Consider the following 15,955-nt stretch of genomic DNA (forward strand, 5'->3'; position numbering starts at 1 on the left):
TTACATCAGACCTCTTCTCGTCGTTTGCCGGGAAAACACCAGTGATACGCATACGGAATACCAACGAGGATTCCGCGGGTCTTGCTCAGTAATGCATAACCCCATCCCGTGGCATGGCGATGTGGTCTACATGAGTGCTTGGCGACACGATGGAAATAACAAGTCATGGAAGACCAGATGAGAAGGTGCAAGACCCGAACAAGGCACCAAAAGAACTCCAAGACCGTGTTTTTTTTATACCTGCCGTGACCGATGCAAATGGAGATCCCCTCTTAAATAGAGAAGGGGAAAAATACAGTTAAAATACCGAAGAGATAATCCACATCCAGCAACTCCAACCCAATATGACCAACCTCCATAATAGTTAACGAAACAAAAAAAAAACAAGATATTCCCAATGCCATGTAATCGGGCCATATGTATGGATGAAGAAGAGAAAAGTGTTATAAATACAACGTCGTCGATGAGCGTTTGCCTTTTGAGGGCACAGCTTGATACCTTAGTTAGCTTTGGTCTAGGCTTAGTGGAGATAGCTGGCCTGGACTGCGCGCCGCCAGCATCAAGACCATCGCGTGATAAGAGCGACTAAAAAAACAATGCGCCCCCTGTTATTTGACATAAACCGATGTGAAGTTGCCAAGAAGCCATTTGCAAAGTATCCAGTTTTGTGTTAGATATTAAATGAAGCATGGAGGACCGAACGCCAAACAATGCAATAAACGGTGGAAAAAGTCAAGACCTATTTAGGTGGAGGAGACGACATGGTGCCTGACGACTCCGAGCCCGCGTCTGCATCCTTGACCTTGACAGTAGGCTTGGGCACCACTGGTGGCACGGGAGACTGCTTGAGCCCATTGCTGGGCTTGAGCTTCTTTGCTGGCGACGGTATCTTGGTTGTTGACAGCTTCTTCTTGGGTGGCATGACTGGTGTCGCCGATGTGCCCGAGGGTGGTGGTATCGTCGGCGCGGGCACCTGCGTTTGCTTCGGTTGAGAGTTGCCATCTTTCTCCTTCTCAGATTTGGTGTCGTCATCGAGTTTAAACTCGTTGCCGAGCATTGACCCGGTCTTCACCTTCTCCTTCTTTGGACCCTTGGTCTTGAGTATAACCTTCTTGGGCACGGCAGCCGCGACGGCCGGGCTTGGCTTCGGCTTCTTCTTCTTGGGAGCGGTGGTTGTGTCGTCGTCGCCCTCGGCATCGTGGTTGGAGGCGGCATCGTCTCCCGTTCCTCCGGCAATCATCTCGTCGCTGTCGCGCTTCCTAGGACTGGACGCGCGAGAGCCGGGGAGGGGCGTACCCTTCTGGCTCGACGGCGGCGTGCCGTTACCGTCGCCGCCGTTCTTCATCTTCTCCGCGGCCGCCCTGCTCGCGTTGCGGCCGCTGTTTCCGATGCACGAGCCCATATGGTTGTTCAGGCGCGTCACCAAGATGCAGCGCTTGCACTTGCTGCACGTGGCGGACGGGAACGACAGCTGATTAGGCGGTCGTGCCGCGGCGCCCGTCTTGACTGGCGCGCCGTCCTCGCCCGGAGCTGGTGACGACTCGAGCTTCTTCTCCATGTCCTTCTTCTTCTTTCCCCTACCGGGCCCTTGGGGCACCCAGGTTTGGCCGTAGATGTCGTGATTTGGCTTTTCTATGTATGGGTGTTTTTTGCAATAGATGACGCCAGGATCGGGTTTCCTCGCGCCCTTGCCGTCGGTAGGGTAGAGGAGACGTGGGAGGTGGCATCGTTCGCAGAGGATGTCCTTGGTGGTCTTAAGCGGGTTGCCCTTAAGCAGGACTTTTCCATCTTCGTAGACGGCGGCTTCGGTCTCGACGCGTACATCGGGGCTGATATCGGATAGTAAGGTGTCTGCAGAGCTGGCGGCAAGTTTCTCGACCTTTATCGCAGCAGTGGCAGCTCGTGCCATCTTCTCATCCCGGTGTACCTTGAGAAGCAGGTCCGAGATGATGTTGTGAAGGAGATCGTCGAGAACCACGTGGGCCTGTGGACGTTGGATGCCGAGAAAGTGTAAGTTTTAGTGTAGCAAAGACAGGGATTTTTGGACAACCACACAACACATTGCAACGTTCGCGATCATCTCTGAGATGTTTGCGCAAATCCAGCCATGTAGCCGTGAACTGGAGCTTACCAAAGTTTCCATTTTGTCGGCGTTCTCTGGGGCGACAATGACGCGGGCCTTGCCCGTATCGGGGAACTCGTCGAACCTATGCGGTGGTTCCGACATTGTGAGAGTTCCGTCCTGGAGCAAAGCTTGCGATGGGTATGTCGCCCGAGAAATTTCACACGCGAAACAAGTAGAATACAAAGAGATGGACGACGAAACAAGGTTTGATGTACAAAGTTTTTGTTGTTCGAGACCAGAGAAAGAAAAGCGTTGGTTATTCTCTGGGTATCGGTGGTTTTACGATCCCCCAAAACTTATGGAGCGCACGCATGCACCTGGCAGGGTTGGTTTAGTTTAGTTGATGTTCCGTCACTCCTGAGCGGGCCCAGCAAGGGTGGTAGTGAGCTTGGCGTTGCAGCTGGCAGAAAACGCTGACCGCCCTGGAGAAGTGGTAACTTTTTTTTTTTATGGTCAGACAAGCTGCTGCTGCCGTTGGCTGCTTGGAGCACATGGAAACGTGAGCGAAGCGCAGCCTGACTTCCAAATATGGGATGGAGTTTGTGCAACTAATCCATCAACAGGCTTGGAGCTAATTAAAGTCAACTACTGGCCAAGGAAAGAAAAAAAAAAAAAAAAAAAGAGAGAGCGTCAAGTTCGGTCTCGGCAATTTTTTAGTTGAGGCTGATGTTTTCCAGCGAATGGCGACTGGGGCCGTCTCGAGGACTTGTTTTTTTATGAGCAAAAGTAAAAGGCATCGAATTTCTTTTGTGGTTTTCATTTTTTTTATCCCCTACAGACAGCAAAGACGCTAGCATACAATGGATGATGATGTCCTGTCGAATTCAATGTGATTTTCAGCTAAGCAGCCTCCTCCACTCAGGGGTATCCAGGATAGGCAAGGTATCCGGGTAGGCAATTAAGCATTTTTTCTTAAATCTCAAATACCTACGAGGCATGTTACAAAAGGAGCCACTTGTACTCCCTCGTACGTGGGAATTTGCGGGAGCCGGCAGCCCTCAATTTGGGTCTCCATGCTTCAGTGACAGTATGAATAACGTTTGGAACCAAAGTCGCAGAGCCGCACCGCGGGTAAAGCAGAGATCAAACATGGTACTTACCCTGCACGTGTAAAACAAACCATGAAGACGTTTCAACTACAGCCTTGCCACTACCACTAACTATCTACTGTACGACACCTATTATCAGCTTGCAGAATCGATTGAAAAGGATGCACGTTCGCACATATGACTGCAACCTGATTACTAAAGAAAAACGGCGAGTAATTGGTCTGCTCTCTGACAACTTAAGCATCGGTACACTTGGTTGGTTTGGTTCTCCAACACCAAGCAATACCAGGATGGTAACAGAGCGCTTCGTTGTTTTCTGCTACAAACGCGGTACGATTCTCAAGTGAGCTTCATTGCATTGATATAAGAAGAAAAATTATACCCATGCTTCTGCCAAAAATTCGATATGCTGCTTTGTCGAGGTATATGTCTGTTGGCCAACGAGAAGCGGGCGCCGAGTTGTAGTTCATATGAACATGGTTTAGCAAAAGTCATGGGGCTCTATGTTGAGTTCTCTTAAGCTCTCAATATAAAACCCAACCGCAAAAGAAAATCCTTTGCCTCATTGGCTCTCTCGGCTGCCAACATGGTTTTGGGAATTCCATCCACTCCTCCAGGTAACGACCTAACCCTCTTAGTACCAGGTTGGAAAATTAATTCACAGTCAATCTTACCCAGGGACAACCCGATCAGAGAACAACCACGAAAACAAAAACACTCCTGTTACTGTCTGCCGCAGTGTTTCCGGCGGGCCCTGATTAGCTGAGAGACTATTCAATCCAAGTTGTTGACGTCTGTTGGAGCAAGTATTTTTGACCACCACCTTCTTGCGCGATTAGACATCTCCAAAATATGACAGCCATCAAAACCTCACGTCGGCTTTACTCTCTCATAATCCTTTGTCAACCCAAGCGCTCCCAGCCTTGACCATCCACATCTTCGCCAGTCTCGTTGGCACGACCGCGAATAGTAGGCTTGGAGAAGACCTTGCGGGAGGGTGAGGCCACAGAGCGACCACCACTATTGACAGCGGTACCTCCAATGGTCACAAAGGCAACACTGCCTTTCGATTGGTCAATTTCAACCTCGCTAGGTTGTTTCGTGACCGCCGGCCCCTTTAGCATATGCTTCATCCGGCGCAGCGCGGGGAGGGAGGAAGCGACCAGACCCACGCCGGTCTCAATGTTGGAGAAGAGAACCATGTATCCAATGTAGTAAAGGAGATCATCGTGCGGGTTGGCGTAGCGCGTGATATATGGGGCACGCGCTATGGTGGCGACGCAAGCAACGGATGCGACGGACAACAGGAACAATATCTGGATCTTGAATGACTGGCCCATGGGTGACTTCCAAAGCATGATGCCGGGGAGGATGGTGCAGCCAAAGTCGGTAATGATGCCGGTCGCCGTAACCGTCTGGCTGATGCCGATGAGGGCTTCCTGTGAGCCGCATTGCGCCTTGCCCGTCGCCACCAGTGACTTATCCCAGCTGGCCTGAATGGGTCGGCAAAGCGTCAATATTCCAATGAAGCTGACGCACCAAGCTGCGCAGGTCAGCCCGATCAACGTCCATGTGCAAAGCCGAAGGGTGTTAGTCAAGGACTTCCGGGGCCCGTGAGGCAGTATTCGCAGCAGTGTTATACAAATGGATGTTTTGATCATGACCATTGCACACAGGTAGACAAGAATCCAAATGGTATATATCTTGCTTGCCTGGACGGATAACCAGTCGTTCAGGTTCTTGTTGAACGTTCCTATACCAACTGTCACGCCGCGGTATGTAAGGCCGGCCATGGAGCACTTGATGATCTATTGATTCGTAGGAACATTTCAAGTTAGATTTTCGTCTCATGAAGGCGTAGTACGTACATCGGGACAGGACTTACTGCGCCTAGAGTTATCAAATAATCATCCAATCCTATAGTCCCACTGTATATGACGACAAACATTCGGACTGCCACAGCAAAGATTACCAAGACCAGAAGCGTCAGAGTGACTGCGAGGAGGGCCAGCGGAAAACCCTCGACCGGGACGGTGCGTAAGTCTTCAGATATGTTCATATTATCTCGGCTTTGGCGGGATTGTAAATAGTTCGCTTCCAGACAAAAGAATATGACGGACGCTGGGTAACCATGGACCAAACGAACGTTTAAAGCGGGAGACAGAGAAAAAAGGCATCATTGCTTCTTTTGTGATATATATCACCGAATGGCAACCACTTGCAAGCAGTGCAGAAATGACGTGCAAAAGACGTGGGAGAGGAGCAAAGAGCCTGTGATTAGAAGGACGATCTACCTACAACAATACCGCAGTCTCGGAAGGATGCAAGGGATAACGATGTTGGTTGATCGTTTGCACCTTGACCTGAATACCCGCTATAAGAAGCTAGACAATTACAAGAGGTGAAAAAATGTGACAAACAACCAACAAGTCTGGGCATCGTACGACAATGTACAAAGTACGCACAGGAATGGGACCGGGTTGTTACTTGCACCAACAGATTCGGAGATGTGCGGAGTAAGGCTGGGCTAAGTACTTTTATCCGGAAGGGGGATCCATCGTCCCAAGGTTTTTTATAGCCCACTTTATGTACCACTGTAAATGAGATCTTGGTCTCGATGCCCATTCAGATTATAAAACCCAGCCATTGACTTTCCTCTGCAATTTGTCTCGTTTTCATGTTTCTTGTCGTATGAGGCCAAATGCAAATGCAATAGCTGCAGCCCCCGGACTCATACATCTCACAAAGTCAGCCCGGCATGAACTCGTTGCCTTCTGCTATCAGTTCGGGCCAGACTGGGGCTCTACACATCTCGCCCTCTCGGATTAAAACCAAGAACAGGGGACAGATGCAGGCTAATGGCGACGAGATCTTCCAGCTTTCGGACACGGGGAGTCAAATTGTGCCTCTGTACATTTGGATGGCCGATATATTCCCCCTGCAGGATAACACGCCCAAGACTCACGACAGTGTGATTGACTGGTTGAGAAAGGGCCTCGACCAAGCCCTGGGGGACTACCCTGAATTAACAGGAACGTTGCACCAAGACAATGAAGCCCGAAGAATTGTCATCAAACGAACCTCCATCGGCGACGTGCCCCTGCATATAGTTGATGGGTCAAATGAACTCCCTTCCTTTCAGTGGTATCACAGCCACGATTATCCCCCACAGCAGCTCAAAAAGGAAAGCTTGATCCCACCCGAAGGGCATTTGGGTGTAATGGCCATCGCACCGGATCTTAGCACCTCAGGACCCCGAGTTGCTGCTTTCCAAGTGACTTTAATCAATGGCGGTATCGTTGTGGCCTCGGCGATAAGCCATCAGGTTATCGACGGCATGGGCTGGGACTCCTTTTTCACAACCTGGGCCGCTTATTCCAAGGCTCACGCGATGGGTGATCCTGAAGCCCATGGATTGGATCCGGAAATCCCGCCACACACGCTGTTCACGGCCGAATGGAAACCCAGCCTAGAGAAGTGGGAAAGATTGCGTGGTAAATATCCAACCATGAGACACAACGAAGCGCCTCCCTCGCCGCCACCAGAAGATTTCCAGCAGCCCGTTGTCAAGACGCGCATATTCCACTTCCCAAGAAGCAAAGTGCAAGCACTCAAGGCCGAATGCAGCAGAGACCTGCCGGCCGAGGTGCCCTTTATATCTTCGTTCGACGCCATAGCTGCATTATGGTGGCGAGCATGCCTGCGAGCCAAACTGCCCGTGCAGCCCGAGATCAGTGCCCCAGGCGCAACGACCAACAACATCCACGCCGTCAACATGCGACCTCGGTGCGGGAAGCCCATTTCGCAACGTTTCATCGGTTCCTGCGTTGCACTCCCACGCTCGCGGGACGTGCTCGCATCCGAGGCTCTCGGCGACCGCGCAGTAGCCTTGCCTTTACTAGCGGCCGTAGTGCGCACCAACACGGCCGCCGTCACCCCCGAGTACTGCCGGGGTCAAATGCTGTGGGCGGCGGGGGCGCCGGATCTGCGCTTCAACGACCTCGACATGCCGTGGTTTAATGGCAAAACGTGCATGGGGTTCGCGTGGCACAACATGCAGCCTTATGAGAAGCACGACTTTGGTTTCGGCCTCCCCACGGGGTTTCGCTGGCCCGAGATGGGGTTTGAGAGCTTCTTCTTCCTCTTTCCCAGTCGTGCTGCCGCCCGGGCTCGGATGGGCGAGACGGATTTGTATCCGGATGAGGGGCTTGAGGTTAGCTTTGGTATGGAGGAGTCCTGTTTTGCACGCCTTGAGAAGGATGAGGAGCTGTTGCAGTTTTGTGAACAGAGGGGTATGTGCGATTGATCATTTAAATGCCAGTCTGGTTCTACGATCGGAGATGCCAATAAAGCATCTAATTAATACATCGCACAAATCACAACGCCTGCACCCACCTGTGTTACCGTTGCAATTGAGCGTGCGATGTGATGGTGGTGGTTTGTAGTATGAATGATGGTGACACTTTGTAACGCAAAAAAATACAACATTAACACTTCCTTCCCTTCCCTGTAGGCGCATTCAGTGTTTGCGGGTATTCCGTCCACCAAATCGTTGCGGTCAAAATAACCTGCACCCCACCTGGGATATACTACGTCAAGCAAATCCCTCCCTCCCAAGGCTCATCCCTGAGACCTGCAGCTTGTGGTTCCGTTTATGGTGGCGCCGGTAGTTCCAGGGTCCGCTCTAGGTTCGTGTCATTTGACGATCTGATTTAAGGAAAGTCGCGTCGGGGGCGTCGGACATCTTTGTCTTGAAATGTGAGGAGCTGAAGGCCACGTCGTGAAAACATCTATCTTGTTCCAGCTGAGACCGAATCAAGAAGGTGTCAGGAATTCTTTTGTCAATTCTCAATCTGTTTTTCTGTTCCAACCCTGAACATCAATCAATCGCTTACTTTGTGCCCTCTGCCAATTTTTTGCTTAAACTTGTCCCGACTTTTCTTTTTTGTTTTCGAACTGTGTTCGCTTGCGCGCGTCCCATAATTATCCGTCCTGAAAGCAACTTCAAAAGGCGCAAACAAACTCATCTGCTCTTTGCCCCGGTCCAGGCAAACGGGCCATCTTTCGCATAGAAACAAATGTCTTCCCGCGGTGCTGCCTCGGCGGCTGGCCAACCTTCAATTCTGTCCTTCTTTCGACCAAACAACAAGGACCCGGCACCGGGGGTGGTGCAACCACCAAAACAGCATCAACAACCACCCCTCCCACCTCCACCACCTCCCGCACCCCTGCAATCGCCGAGCCCTGGCGCCGTGGCGGCGGCGGCGGCGGCAGCGGCAGCAGCGAATACGCCTCCCGCGACGACCCCTCACCCGTCGGCCTCGATCGTGCCCATCACGGCCGACCACATCGCCCCGCTGCGCCGCATCAACGCCCTCCTCCTCTGCGTCAACTACCCGGACTCGTTCTACCAGCGCATCCTAGACCCGGCCGCGTCGGGTCTGTTCTCGCGCGCCATCCTGTGGTCCGAGACGGACGACAGCGACCCCTCCTCGCCCGCCGAACCACCAAAGGTCATCGGCTCCATCGTCGCGCGCGTCGAAACCTCGCCCTTCAACAAGAACCGCTCCGCCCTCTACATCCAAAGCCTGACGCTCCTGTCGCCCTTCCGGTCTTTGGGCCTCGCCAGGGCCGCGCTGGACGCCGTGCTGGACGGGGCCAGGCACCTGCGCTCCGCCGTCGACATCGCCGACGTCTACGCGCACGTGTGGACCGAGAACGACGACGGGCTGAGGTGGTACGCGGCGCGCGGCTTCGAGCGCGTCGGCTCGCGGCCCGAGCAAGGGTACTACCACAAGCTGCGGCCAGACACGGCCTGGATCGTGCGGCGGTCGCTGGACGGCGCCGCCTCCGCCGCGGACATGTCTGCCGCGATGGCCAGGACGACGACGAGCACGAACGCGGCCATGGCGCCGCCGCCAGCTGTGGTTCCTCCGTCCGTCACGGCCGCCGTGGTGAACCTGCCGTTCAAGGCCCCACCGGCCCCGACACGAGCGAGCAGCGGCGGCAGCGCATCGGCCAAGGCGGCTGCGCTCTGCTTCCAAGACAAGCGGCCCGAGACCGACTGGAACGACCTCCCGCCCGATGTGGCCGCGGGGCTGCTGACGCCGGGCAGCGGGCAAGGGTCGGAGGCCAGCTCGAGGAGTAGCTCCACGGCGCGCGGGCCCAAGAAGAAGAGGGATAGGGCGTACCCTGCCGCTGCGTTTGGGAGCTGAGCTCCGTTACACTTTGGGCGGGGTGAATCTACGGGGATTTTTTTCTTCTTCTTTTTTTTCTTTTTTTTCTTTTTTCCTTTTCTTCAACTTCCTTCGTATAATCCCATTCTATTGGAGTTTAGGGGGCACATGGCAGAGGCTTGGAGACAGACTGGGCATTTCGGGATTCGATGTTCCCAGGCGAAAATCGGAGTAATTGTGAGGTTTGTGGATTGCATTGAGGCTGTAGCACTTCTTGTTTCGTTTCTAGATCTATAGATTTGACGCAATCTTTCACAGATGATGATTGCTGTAGAAGACAAACTTTTTTTATAAACAGCTTTGTTTCCTTTTTTTTTTTTTTTTTTTTTTTTTTTTTTTTTTTTTTTTTTTTTTTTCAAACATTCACAGACGAGGGTGTAGAAATCACCACCGGTTTGCACACCTTGTGGCCAAGGGCACTTGACCGTGCTCACTAGAATGTACCCAATTCCAGTCGAGTATTGTTCTGTGCGACTCAGCACTAACTAGTTCACCACTCACCACAGCGACGGGCTGTTTCATTCCTTGACTATTGTAAACGTAATTATAAATGAACAATCAATGAGTGTGTGCATCACATTAGGGTCTCATATATACTGGGTACGCTAGTGCCAATAAGGTCCCTATCCTATTTTCCCATTCCAGCATTTATAAGTATACGCCCGGTACGCTTCCTCGCCATGAGATGTGGTGTGCCTCAAGTCCACCTCGGGCTTGCTCTAGTCCTTCAGGCACATGAGTAACTAACTAGTCCTGTGAAGCTCCGAACTCAAGCTCGGTGTTTTTGACAACCCAGGACTCAAAATGCTCGTTCGGCATGCACTTCTCCACCGAATAGCCCATGCTGCCGTTTCGGTACTGAATGATGTAGTCCGTCGTACTTGCGGGGTTCAAAGCCACAGCCTGTTACAATGTATGAGTGAGCACAAAGAGGTGATGAGAGCACAGCACGAGACCGGCCTCGTCTTGGAAAGCCCAACTAGACAAGATAGGTACGCACCTCTATATCGGTTGAGTGTTGCTCCAGGCGGCGTTTCAGTCCTACGTAGTGATTGCCGAGATCCCAAGTTGCATTGCCTTTCACATCGACAAAAACATACGTGTTGTTGATCCCAAGGGCTGCCGCCTGCAATTCGCCATCCTGTCTTACCTTTTTGAGCACCGCTGCGACTGTCTGAGGAAGGAAAGCATCCTGACGAGACTCTGCGGGAGGCTTACCCTTCCATTGAAGGATATAGTGTGGAGCTGGTCCCATGCAGATCCAATGTGGCCAGCTTCCGACCCAGGGCTTTGGAGTCTGAATTTTCTGTCGGAGATTAGGATATCTCTCAACGACCATCTTGTTGTAACCTGTCAGGGGCCGAGTCAGAAGTCCAGGCCAGGATGCGAGCTTCAAACTCGGAATATGCTTCTGACCAGTTACTCGGAACCAGAAAGAATTTTGTAATCCTTAAAGTTTTCAGGTTTGCCATTTGCAGGCGATGAGACTTACGAGTCGTCCAACTGCCCCCACGACTGCGATATTTGCAAATCCACGCGCCACTGTTTTCATTCAAGTAGAGTAAAGAGATTCGGTTAGTATATTGACTCCAGCGTGGCAAACTTTGGGAGACGCGGGAATATAGCTTACCCAACACCACACCAGAGTGTGCCATAGCTCTGATTCGACATGAGAATCTTCTTGAAAGTATTCCTGGATTTGTTTCCCAAGCAATTGTTACTTCGGAGTTAGCATGGACTGGATCTTTGATTGCTAGAATCCGGGAACTGCTGTTAAAGCAAACCCAAAAAACCAAGGATGAAATCGAAACCTGTTTACATACTACCAATAGGTCACAGGGCCCGTAAAGCAATATCTCTCACCGACCATACTGTATGAGAAGGTGGGTGCATCCGAGGAGTAACCCTGACTTTCTTCGTGGTACTTGCCACGAACTATCTCCTGGAACTTGAGGGCATTCTTGAACCTCACTATACGTTCCTGGTGCAGCTGTACCGCGTCAGTCCTGAGCTTGTCATGCTCGCGTTCGAGCCTCTTGATGTGCTCTGCGTATTCGGTTTTAAGCTCCAATAGCGCTTCCTCGGACTCCTTGTCGCGCTTGCGAATGGCCTCCTCCATGCCCTCTTGTGCCTCCCGCAGCTCGCGTTCCCACCTTTTCCTCTCTCGAGCAAACTCTTTCTGGAGTTCCATTCCGGCGGCCGTGTCTTGCAGCGGCCGAGCTTCGTTGACCATCTGGTTTTGCAGCTCTAGGATCATTGTATTTCTGTCTCTTATCAGGGATTCGATAATCTTTCGAGCCGAGCCGATGGTGTTGTGATGCCTAAAGACTCGACTCCCCTTGGACACCATGTAGCCCCAAAACTCGGGCGTGTTTACCAACTCTGTTTGTCTAGCCTCAGCAGTTTCCGCGGGAACTATATCCCACATTGTGGTAGCTAGTATCACCTTTTTGAGGGCGTCATCTCCACAAAGCTTCTTGAACATCATCAGGTTCTTCCGAGCCGATCCTTGCATGCGTGGATCGCTGATCCTGTGCAAGTATATAATGCCATGGAGCAAGATTTTGTTGCGGAATGAGTTGGTCAGCCATGATGCGATCTCTCTGAGAACATCAGAGTCACTGCGATTTGTGTCGTCAAAGCCAGGTGTATCGATGAGAAAGACGGTCTGTGTGGGAGAAAGTTCAAACGGGTAAACGTCGACCACGGCGGTGCCTTTATGATCGGATTTATACCCTGATCAGCATCTAACTAATCATGAAATGCCGAGGTACAGGGACTTGCGACTAACACGCTTGTAGATCATGGCCTATTCTAACTGGCCTTTTGCAGCAAAGTGAGATCAGGGAACTTTTGCCACAACCAGTCACGCCCATGACCGCTATGAAAATGTCCGTCTCACTATGAGATCAGTCAGTGATATTCTCATTCTTGATTATTTATTTCCCAGAGACTGGTGTAGTGAGCTCCTGAAGCTTACCGCGGGGCCCTGCCATCGCGAAAAATCTTTGGATCATCGGGCTCGATTGACTGCTCGAATTCCTCATCGTCTTCTAGCCCAGAGTCAACACCCCCTATACGCCAAGTCCAACATGATAAAATTGTCAGCAATTAAAAAAAAAATAAGAAACCAATCGTGGCTACTAAGGATTAAGATTGAAAGGCCCAGAGAGCTTCTGGGCTGACAAACCTTCCATTGCGTATGTTGTATGTGGCCATCCCCATCCCCACGAAGGAGCTGGTACAACCGTGGTTGGATCTTTGGAGCTGGACATGTCTGTTCTTTCTCCTCTAGATCGACAGCGCTGGAACTGAATTTATCAGCAGAAAGATTCCTATTTGCGCCCAAGAGTGATAAAAAGGAATGAATGCGTACCTTTATTCGCATTGAATAGCGGGGGCAGGCTGAGATCCGCGGGGGAGGCTGAGATGAAGTCGCAAGAGGGGTAAGCATCTACTACCCTCTTTAGCGATACGGGCTGCATCTCTGATTGGTAAGCTTTGTTATATGCATTCAGTTCCATATCCTTCTGACCAATGTTACTGTATAATACATATACGCGGCTTGAAAAATACATCAATACTTGCCGTGGTCTATCGTCGCATTGTCGATCACTACATCAGGTCCCAGTTTCTGCCAAGGCTGACGATAATATGGAGCAGGATACAGACGCTGTCAGTCGGTATATTGAGGAACAGGCCACAAGATTCCGTACTTTTACAGGAGTACAGAGACCCCGGCCAGATGCCATCTTCCTCCTAGTGATGGGGATGACGGGTTCAGGGAAGAGTTCCTTCGTCGCCTCGTCTACCGGAAGAGAAGTGACGGTCGGACATGGACTACAGTCGTGTATGTGAGTGCCTGTAAGCCTCTTCAAGTATATTTCGCAGTTAGACTGACTGGAATGAGTTACAAACCAATAGGCACATCCGATATTAATATATTCGACTTTGATTTTGAAGGCCGCCAGGTTTTCCTGATCGATACACCTGGCTTCAACGACACCAACAAGTCAGATGCAGAGACGTTGGCCACCGTGTCAGCTTACCTGGGTACCTCTTATGCGCAAAATGTATTCATCCATGGAATACTCTATCTCCATCGCATCACTGACAATAGAGTGAGCGGCTCAGCCAAACGAAACTTTGAAATGTTCAGGGCGCTCTGTGGCGAGGCTTCATATGGGAACGTGAGCCTTGTCACGACCATGTGGACAGGTAGAGGGAGACACGAGCAGCTGCGACGAGAGGCTGAACTGCGTCGGGATCCAAATTTCTTCGGGTCGATCATTTCCGGGGGAGCGAGTCTGCTCAGGCATGGAGAACACGGTACCGACCCGCAGCAGCTTCGGGATTCTGCCCTCAGCATCATCAGGCAGCTAATAGTTCAATGTCGCCCTGGTCCGATCGTTCTTCTGATACAACACGAGCTTGTAGAAGAGAAGAAAATCCTTGATGACACCTCGGCGGGCATCATCGTGCAAGGCGACCTCCACCGCGCATTTGCAGACTATAGAACCGAACTGAAGAATCTGCGGCAAGAGATGAGCAGGACAGCTCAAGGTCGCAAGTCTTTTGGCTCCGGAGAAGCTCAGGAAATGGCAGAACTCAAGGCCGAGTTCAAGCGAAAGCTGGGCGCAGTCGAACACGAACGCAATGTTCTTGCCTCCAACTTGGCACGGTTGCAGGAACGAGAACAAAATATTCTCGTATCGAAGCTGGAAGCCACAGAGAAAAGGTTCCAGTCGGAGCTTGAGGGAAAAGAAAGACACCTGCAGGAGCTACAGAGGTCCTTGCAAATGGCAGAGGAGGTTGCTGCTAGCAAGAACCCACCCCAACAGACAGAACCTCGTTCCAAGCTGCAAAAAGAGGTTTTAGACACAGGTAAAAGGGTCATGAGAGAAAGACAAAAAGTCTACAGGCTCAGAACTACTGTTCACGGTGTGAGAGAGGGTATCCTGGATGGAGTTTCGACAAGCCTGTCGTCCGCTGTTGTCGCTGGAGGTAAGAAGGCTCACGATGATCTTGACCATCTGCGTACCCCTATAAGCTACATTCAGCTAACATCGTGATCAGTTGGCACAGCAGTAGTGGCATTGGCATGTGTTGTAATGTAGGCGGGCGAGAAGTCCAAAGTACCTGCGACTGGGTTTTGTAGACCTTGGGTTTTGGGTGTGGAAAAGGTGACGATTGTGGAATACCGTGGGTGCAGTCAATTCAAAGCTCCGTAGATCTGTCATCCAGTTCCTTGCCGATTGAGGCAGGTCTCTAGAGGTATTTGCCAATTTTGGTGATATGGAGGCAGAAGGAAGGCGCGGCGCTGTTGTGCAGTCGGGCTCATTTCAGAGTTGGTGCCTCGAAAGGCAGGAAGTAGCGTCTCGGGAAGGCATCTGATTTTGTCAAAGTTGAATTTATTTACCTCCTGCCTACCATAACTTACGTAGGTACCTACCTACTCAGGTAGGTAGGTAAAAGTAGGTAAGCCGAACTCATGGACCGGGTACAAAACTTGGGTACAAAATTTTCCCCACCAACTCCGCCACGACAGAAACCAACTCTGTTCAAGAGTAGAGTTTGACAAGCTCGAACTTACTTAGCAGATGATTCGGTATGAAAATGGAGGACACAAGGCCTAAAATGAGCTCACTTGTGTGCAAAGGAATTCCATAGCAGGCAAGAAACTCGGTCACTCAACAAGTGCGGTTACTGCAGCTGAAGCCATCGTTCAGACAATACGCCATTTGGTCCGGGTTGCGTGCGCAAGGATTGCGAGGAATTCGTAGAGAACTTAAAAAAACCAGAGAGGCCCTTTCTAGCGCTACCATTCTGGTTTACCCAGGTTTTCAGAAAGTGCAGCAGGTATGGTTAGGTACCTAAAGTAGGTAGGTGGTAGCCAGCTTGAGCCACCATTATCATCCTTCAGGGGTCACTCCTTAGGTACATATGCAAAAGCAGCATCCATCATGGTCGGAATTAACTATTCAAGCTCTCCTCAAATAATACCTTTTCGACTGAATAAGCAAGATATGGATGGATTCAGGTGTTAAATTGGCTATCATAGCTTTCTGGAGCAGCTAGTGCAAGAACATGCGGCTCTACCTATATATTTTCTCCGTTTGTACAGTGATAATGGAGCTCACATATCCTTTCATTCATCCATAATCGATATTAAGACTGTCTCGCCGCACCGTTCTTTGGTTTTCTATCTTTATTGTACTTGATAAGGCAAAAAACTAATTGAAAGTTTTAACGCTGCACTATATAAGTATGCCGTCCGCCGTATCACACCAAATGTCAAGTATTGCCAATTACTGTTGTAGCGGAAGCGGACCAAAAAGGCCAACGAGACCTGAAGCATTTGTATTTCAGCTATTGGGAATGTATTTTCAAACTGCCACCCCCCGCAATCCTCGCCAGTATTCTGATCTGGTTTGGCATTCACCCGACGGACAAATAGCACACCACCGTACACCAGAATATGGAAGCCAAACAGGCTCAATCCTGGAGCTGGAGTTGTCCATCGTGGTCTTCGAAATTCGTTTTCC

The 15,955-nt window shown here is 50.9% G+C and overlaps 6 protein-coding genes across 6 annotated transcripts; 3 read left to right on the plus strand and 3 right to left on the minus strand.

The window, feature by feature from the left end:
- Nucleotides 1-204: 204 nt before the first annotated feature.
- Nucleotides 205-2,406, minus strand: PgNI_10360 (uncharacterized protein). Its single transcript, XM_031130332.1, has 2 exons — nt 2,132-2,406; nt 205-1,984 (listed from the first exon to the last, which is right to left on the minus strand). Exons 1-2 carry the CDS (start codon nt 2,225-2,227, stop codon nt 740-742), a joined length of 1,341 nt encoding a protein of 446 aa, XP_030979718.1. The 5' UTR covers nt 2,228-2,406; the 3' UTR covers nt 205-739.
- A 1,670-nt stretch (nt 2,407-4,076) lies between these two features.
- On the minus strand, nt 4,077-5,233 carry PgNI_10361 (uncharacterized protein; the record flags this gene model as incomplete). Its single annotated transcript, XM_031130333.1, has 2 exons — nt 4,077-4,982; nt 5,060-5,233. The coding sequence occupies 2 exons, from the start codon at nt 5,231-5,233 to the stop codon at nt 4,077-4,079; spliced, it is 1,080 nt and encodes a 359-aa protein (XP_030979824.1).
- Nucleotides 5,234-5,932: 699 nt separating this feature from the next.
- PgNI_10362 (uncharacterized protein) lies at nt 5,933-7,480 on the plus strand (the record flags this gene model as incomplete). Its single annotated transcript, XM_031130334.1, has 1 exon — nt 5,933-7,480. The coding sequence occupies one exon, from the start codon at nt 5,933-5,935 to the stop codon at nt 7,478-7,480; it is 1,548 nt and encodes a 515-aa protein (XP_030979717.1).
- A 772-nt stretch (nt 7,481-8,252) lies between these two features.
- On the plus strand, nt 8,253-9,389 carry PgNI_10363 (uncharacterized protein; the record flags this gene model as incomplete). The annotated part of the gene is made up of 1 exon (XM_031130335.1): nt 8,253-9,389. The coding sequence occupies one exon, from the start codon at nt 8,253-8,255 to the stop codon at nt 9,387-9,389; it is 1,137 nt and encodes a 378-aa protein (XP_030979823.1).
- Nucleotides 9,390-9,962: 573 nt separating this feature from the next.
- Nucleotides 9,963-12,780, minus strand: PgNI_10364 (uncharacterized protein). The gene is made up of 8 exons (XM_031130336.1): nt 12,601-12,780; nt 12,391-12,484; nt 12,202-12,311; nt 11,234-12,125; nt 11,041-11,103; nt 10,903-10,952; nt 10,411-10,760; nt 9,963-10,313 (listed from the first exon to the last, which is right to left on the minus strand). Coding segments are annotated over exons 1-5 (1,182 nt in total). The 5' UTR covers nt 12,686-12,780; the 3' UTR covers nt 9,963-10,313; nt 10,411-10,760; nt 10,903-10,952; nt 11,041-11,102.
- Nucleotides 12,781-13,064: 284 nt separating this feature from the next.
- On the plus strand, nt 13,065-14,482 carry PgNI_10365 (uncharacterized protein; the record flags this gene model as incomplete). Its single annotated transcript, XM_031130337.1, has 2 exons — nt 13,065-13,260; nt 13,335-14,482. The coding sequence occupies 2 exons, from the start codon at nt 13,065-13,067 to the stop codon at nt 14,480-14,482; spliced, it is 1,344 nt and encodes a 447-aa protein (XP_030979827.1).
- Between the last annotated feature and the right edge of the window lie 1,473 nt (nt 14,483-15,955).

The sequence above is a fragment of the Pyricularia grisea genome, chromosome VII (assembly GCF_004355905.1).
Source record: "Pyricularia grisea strain NI907 chromosome VII, whole genome shotgun sequence".
Lineage (NCBI taxonomy): Eukaryota > Fungi > Ascomycota > Sordariomycetes > Magnaporthales > Pyriculariaceae > Pyricularia > Pyricularia grisea.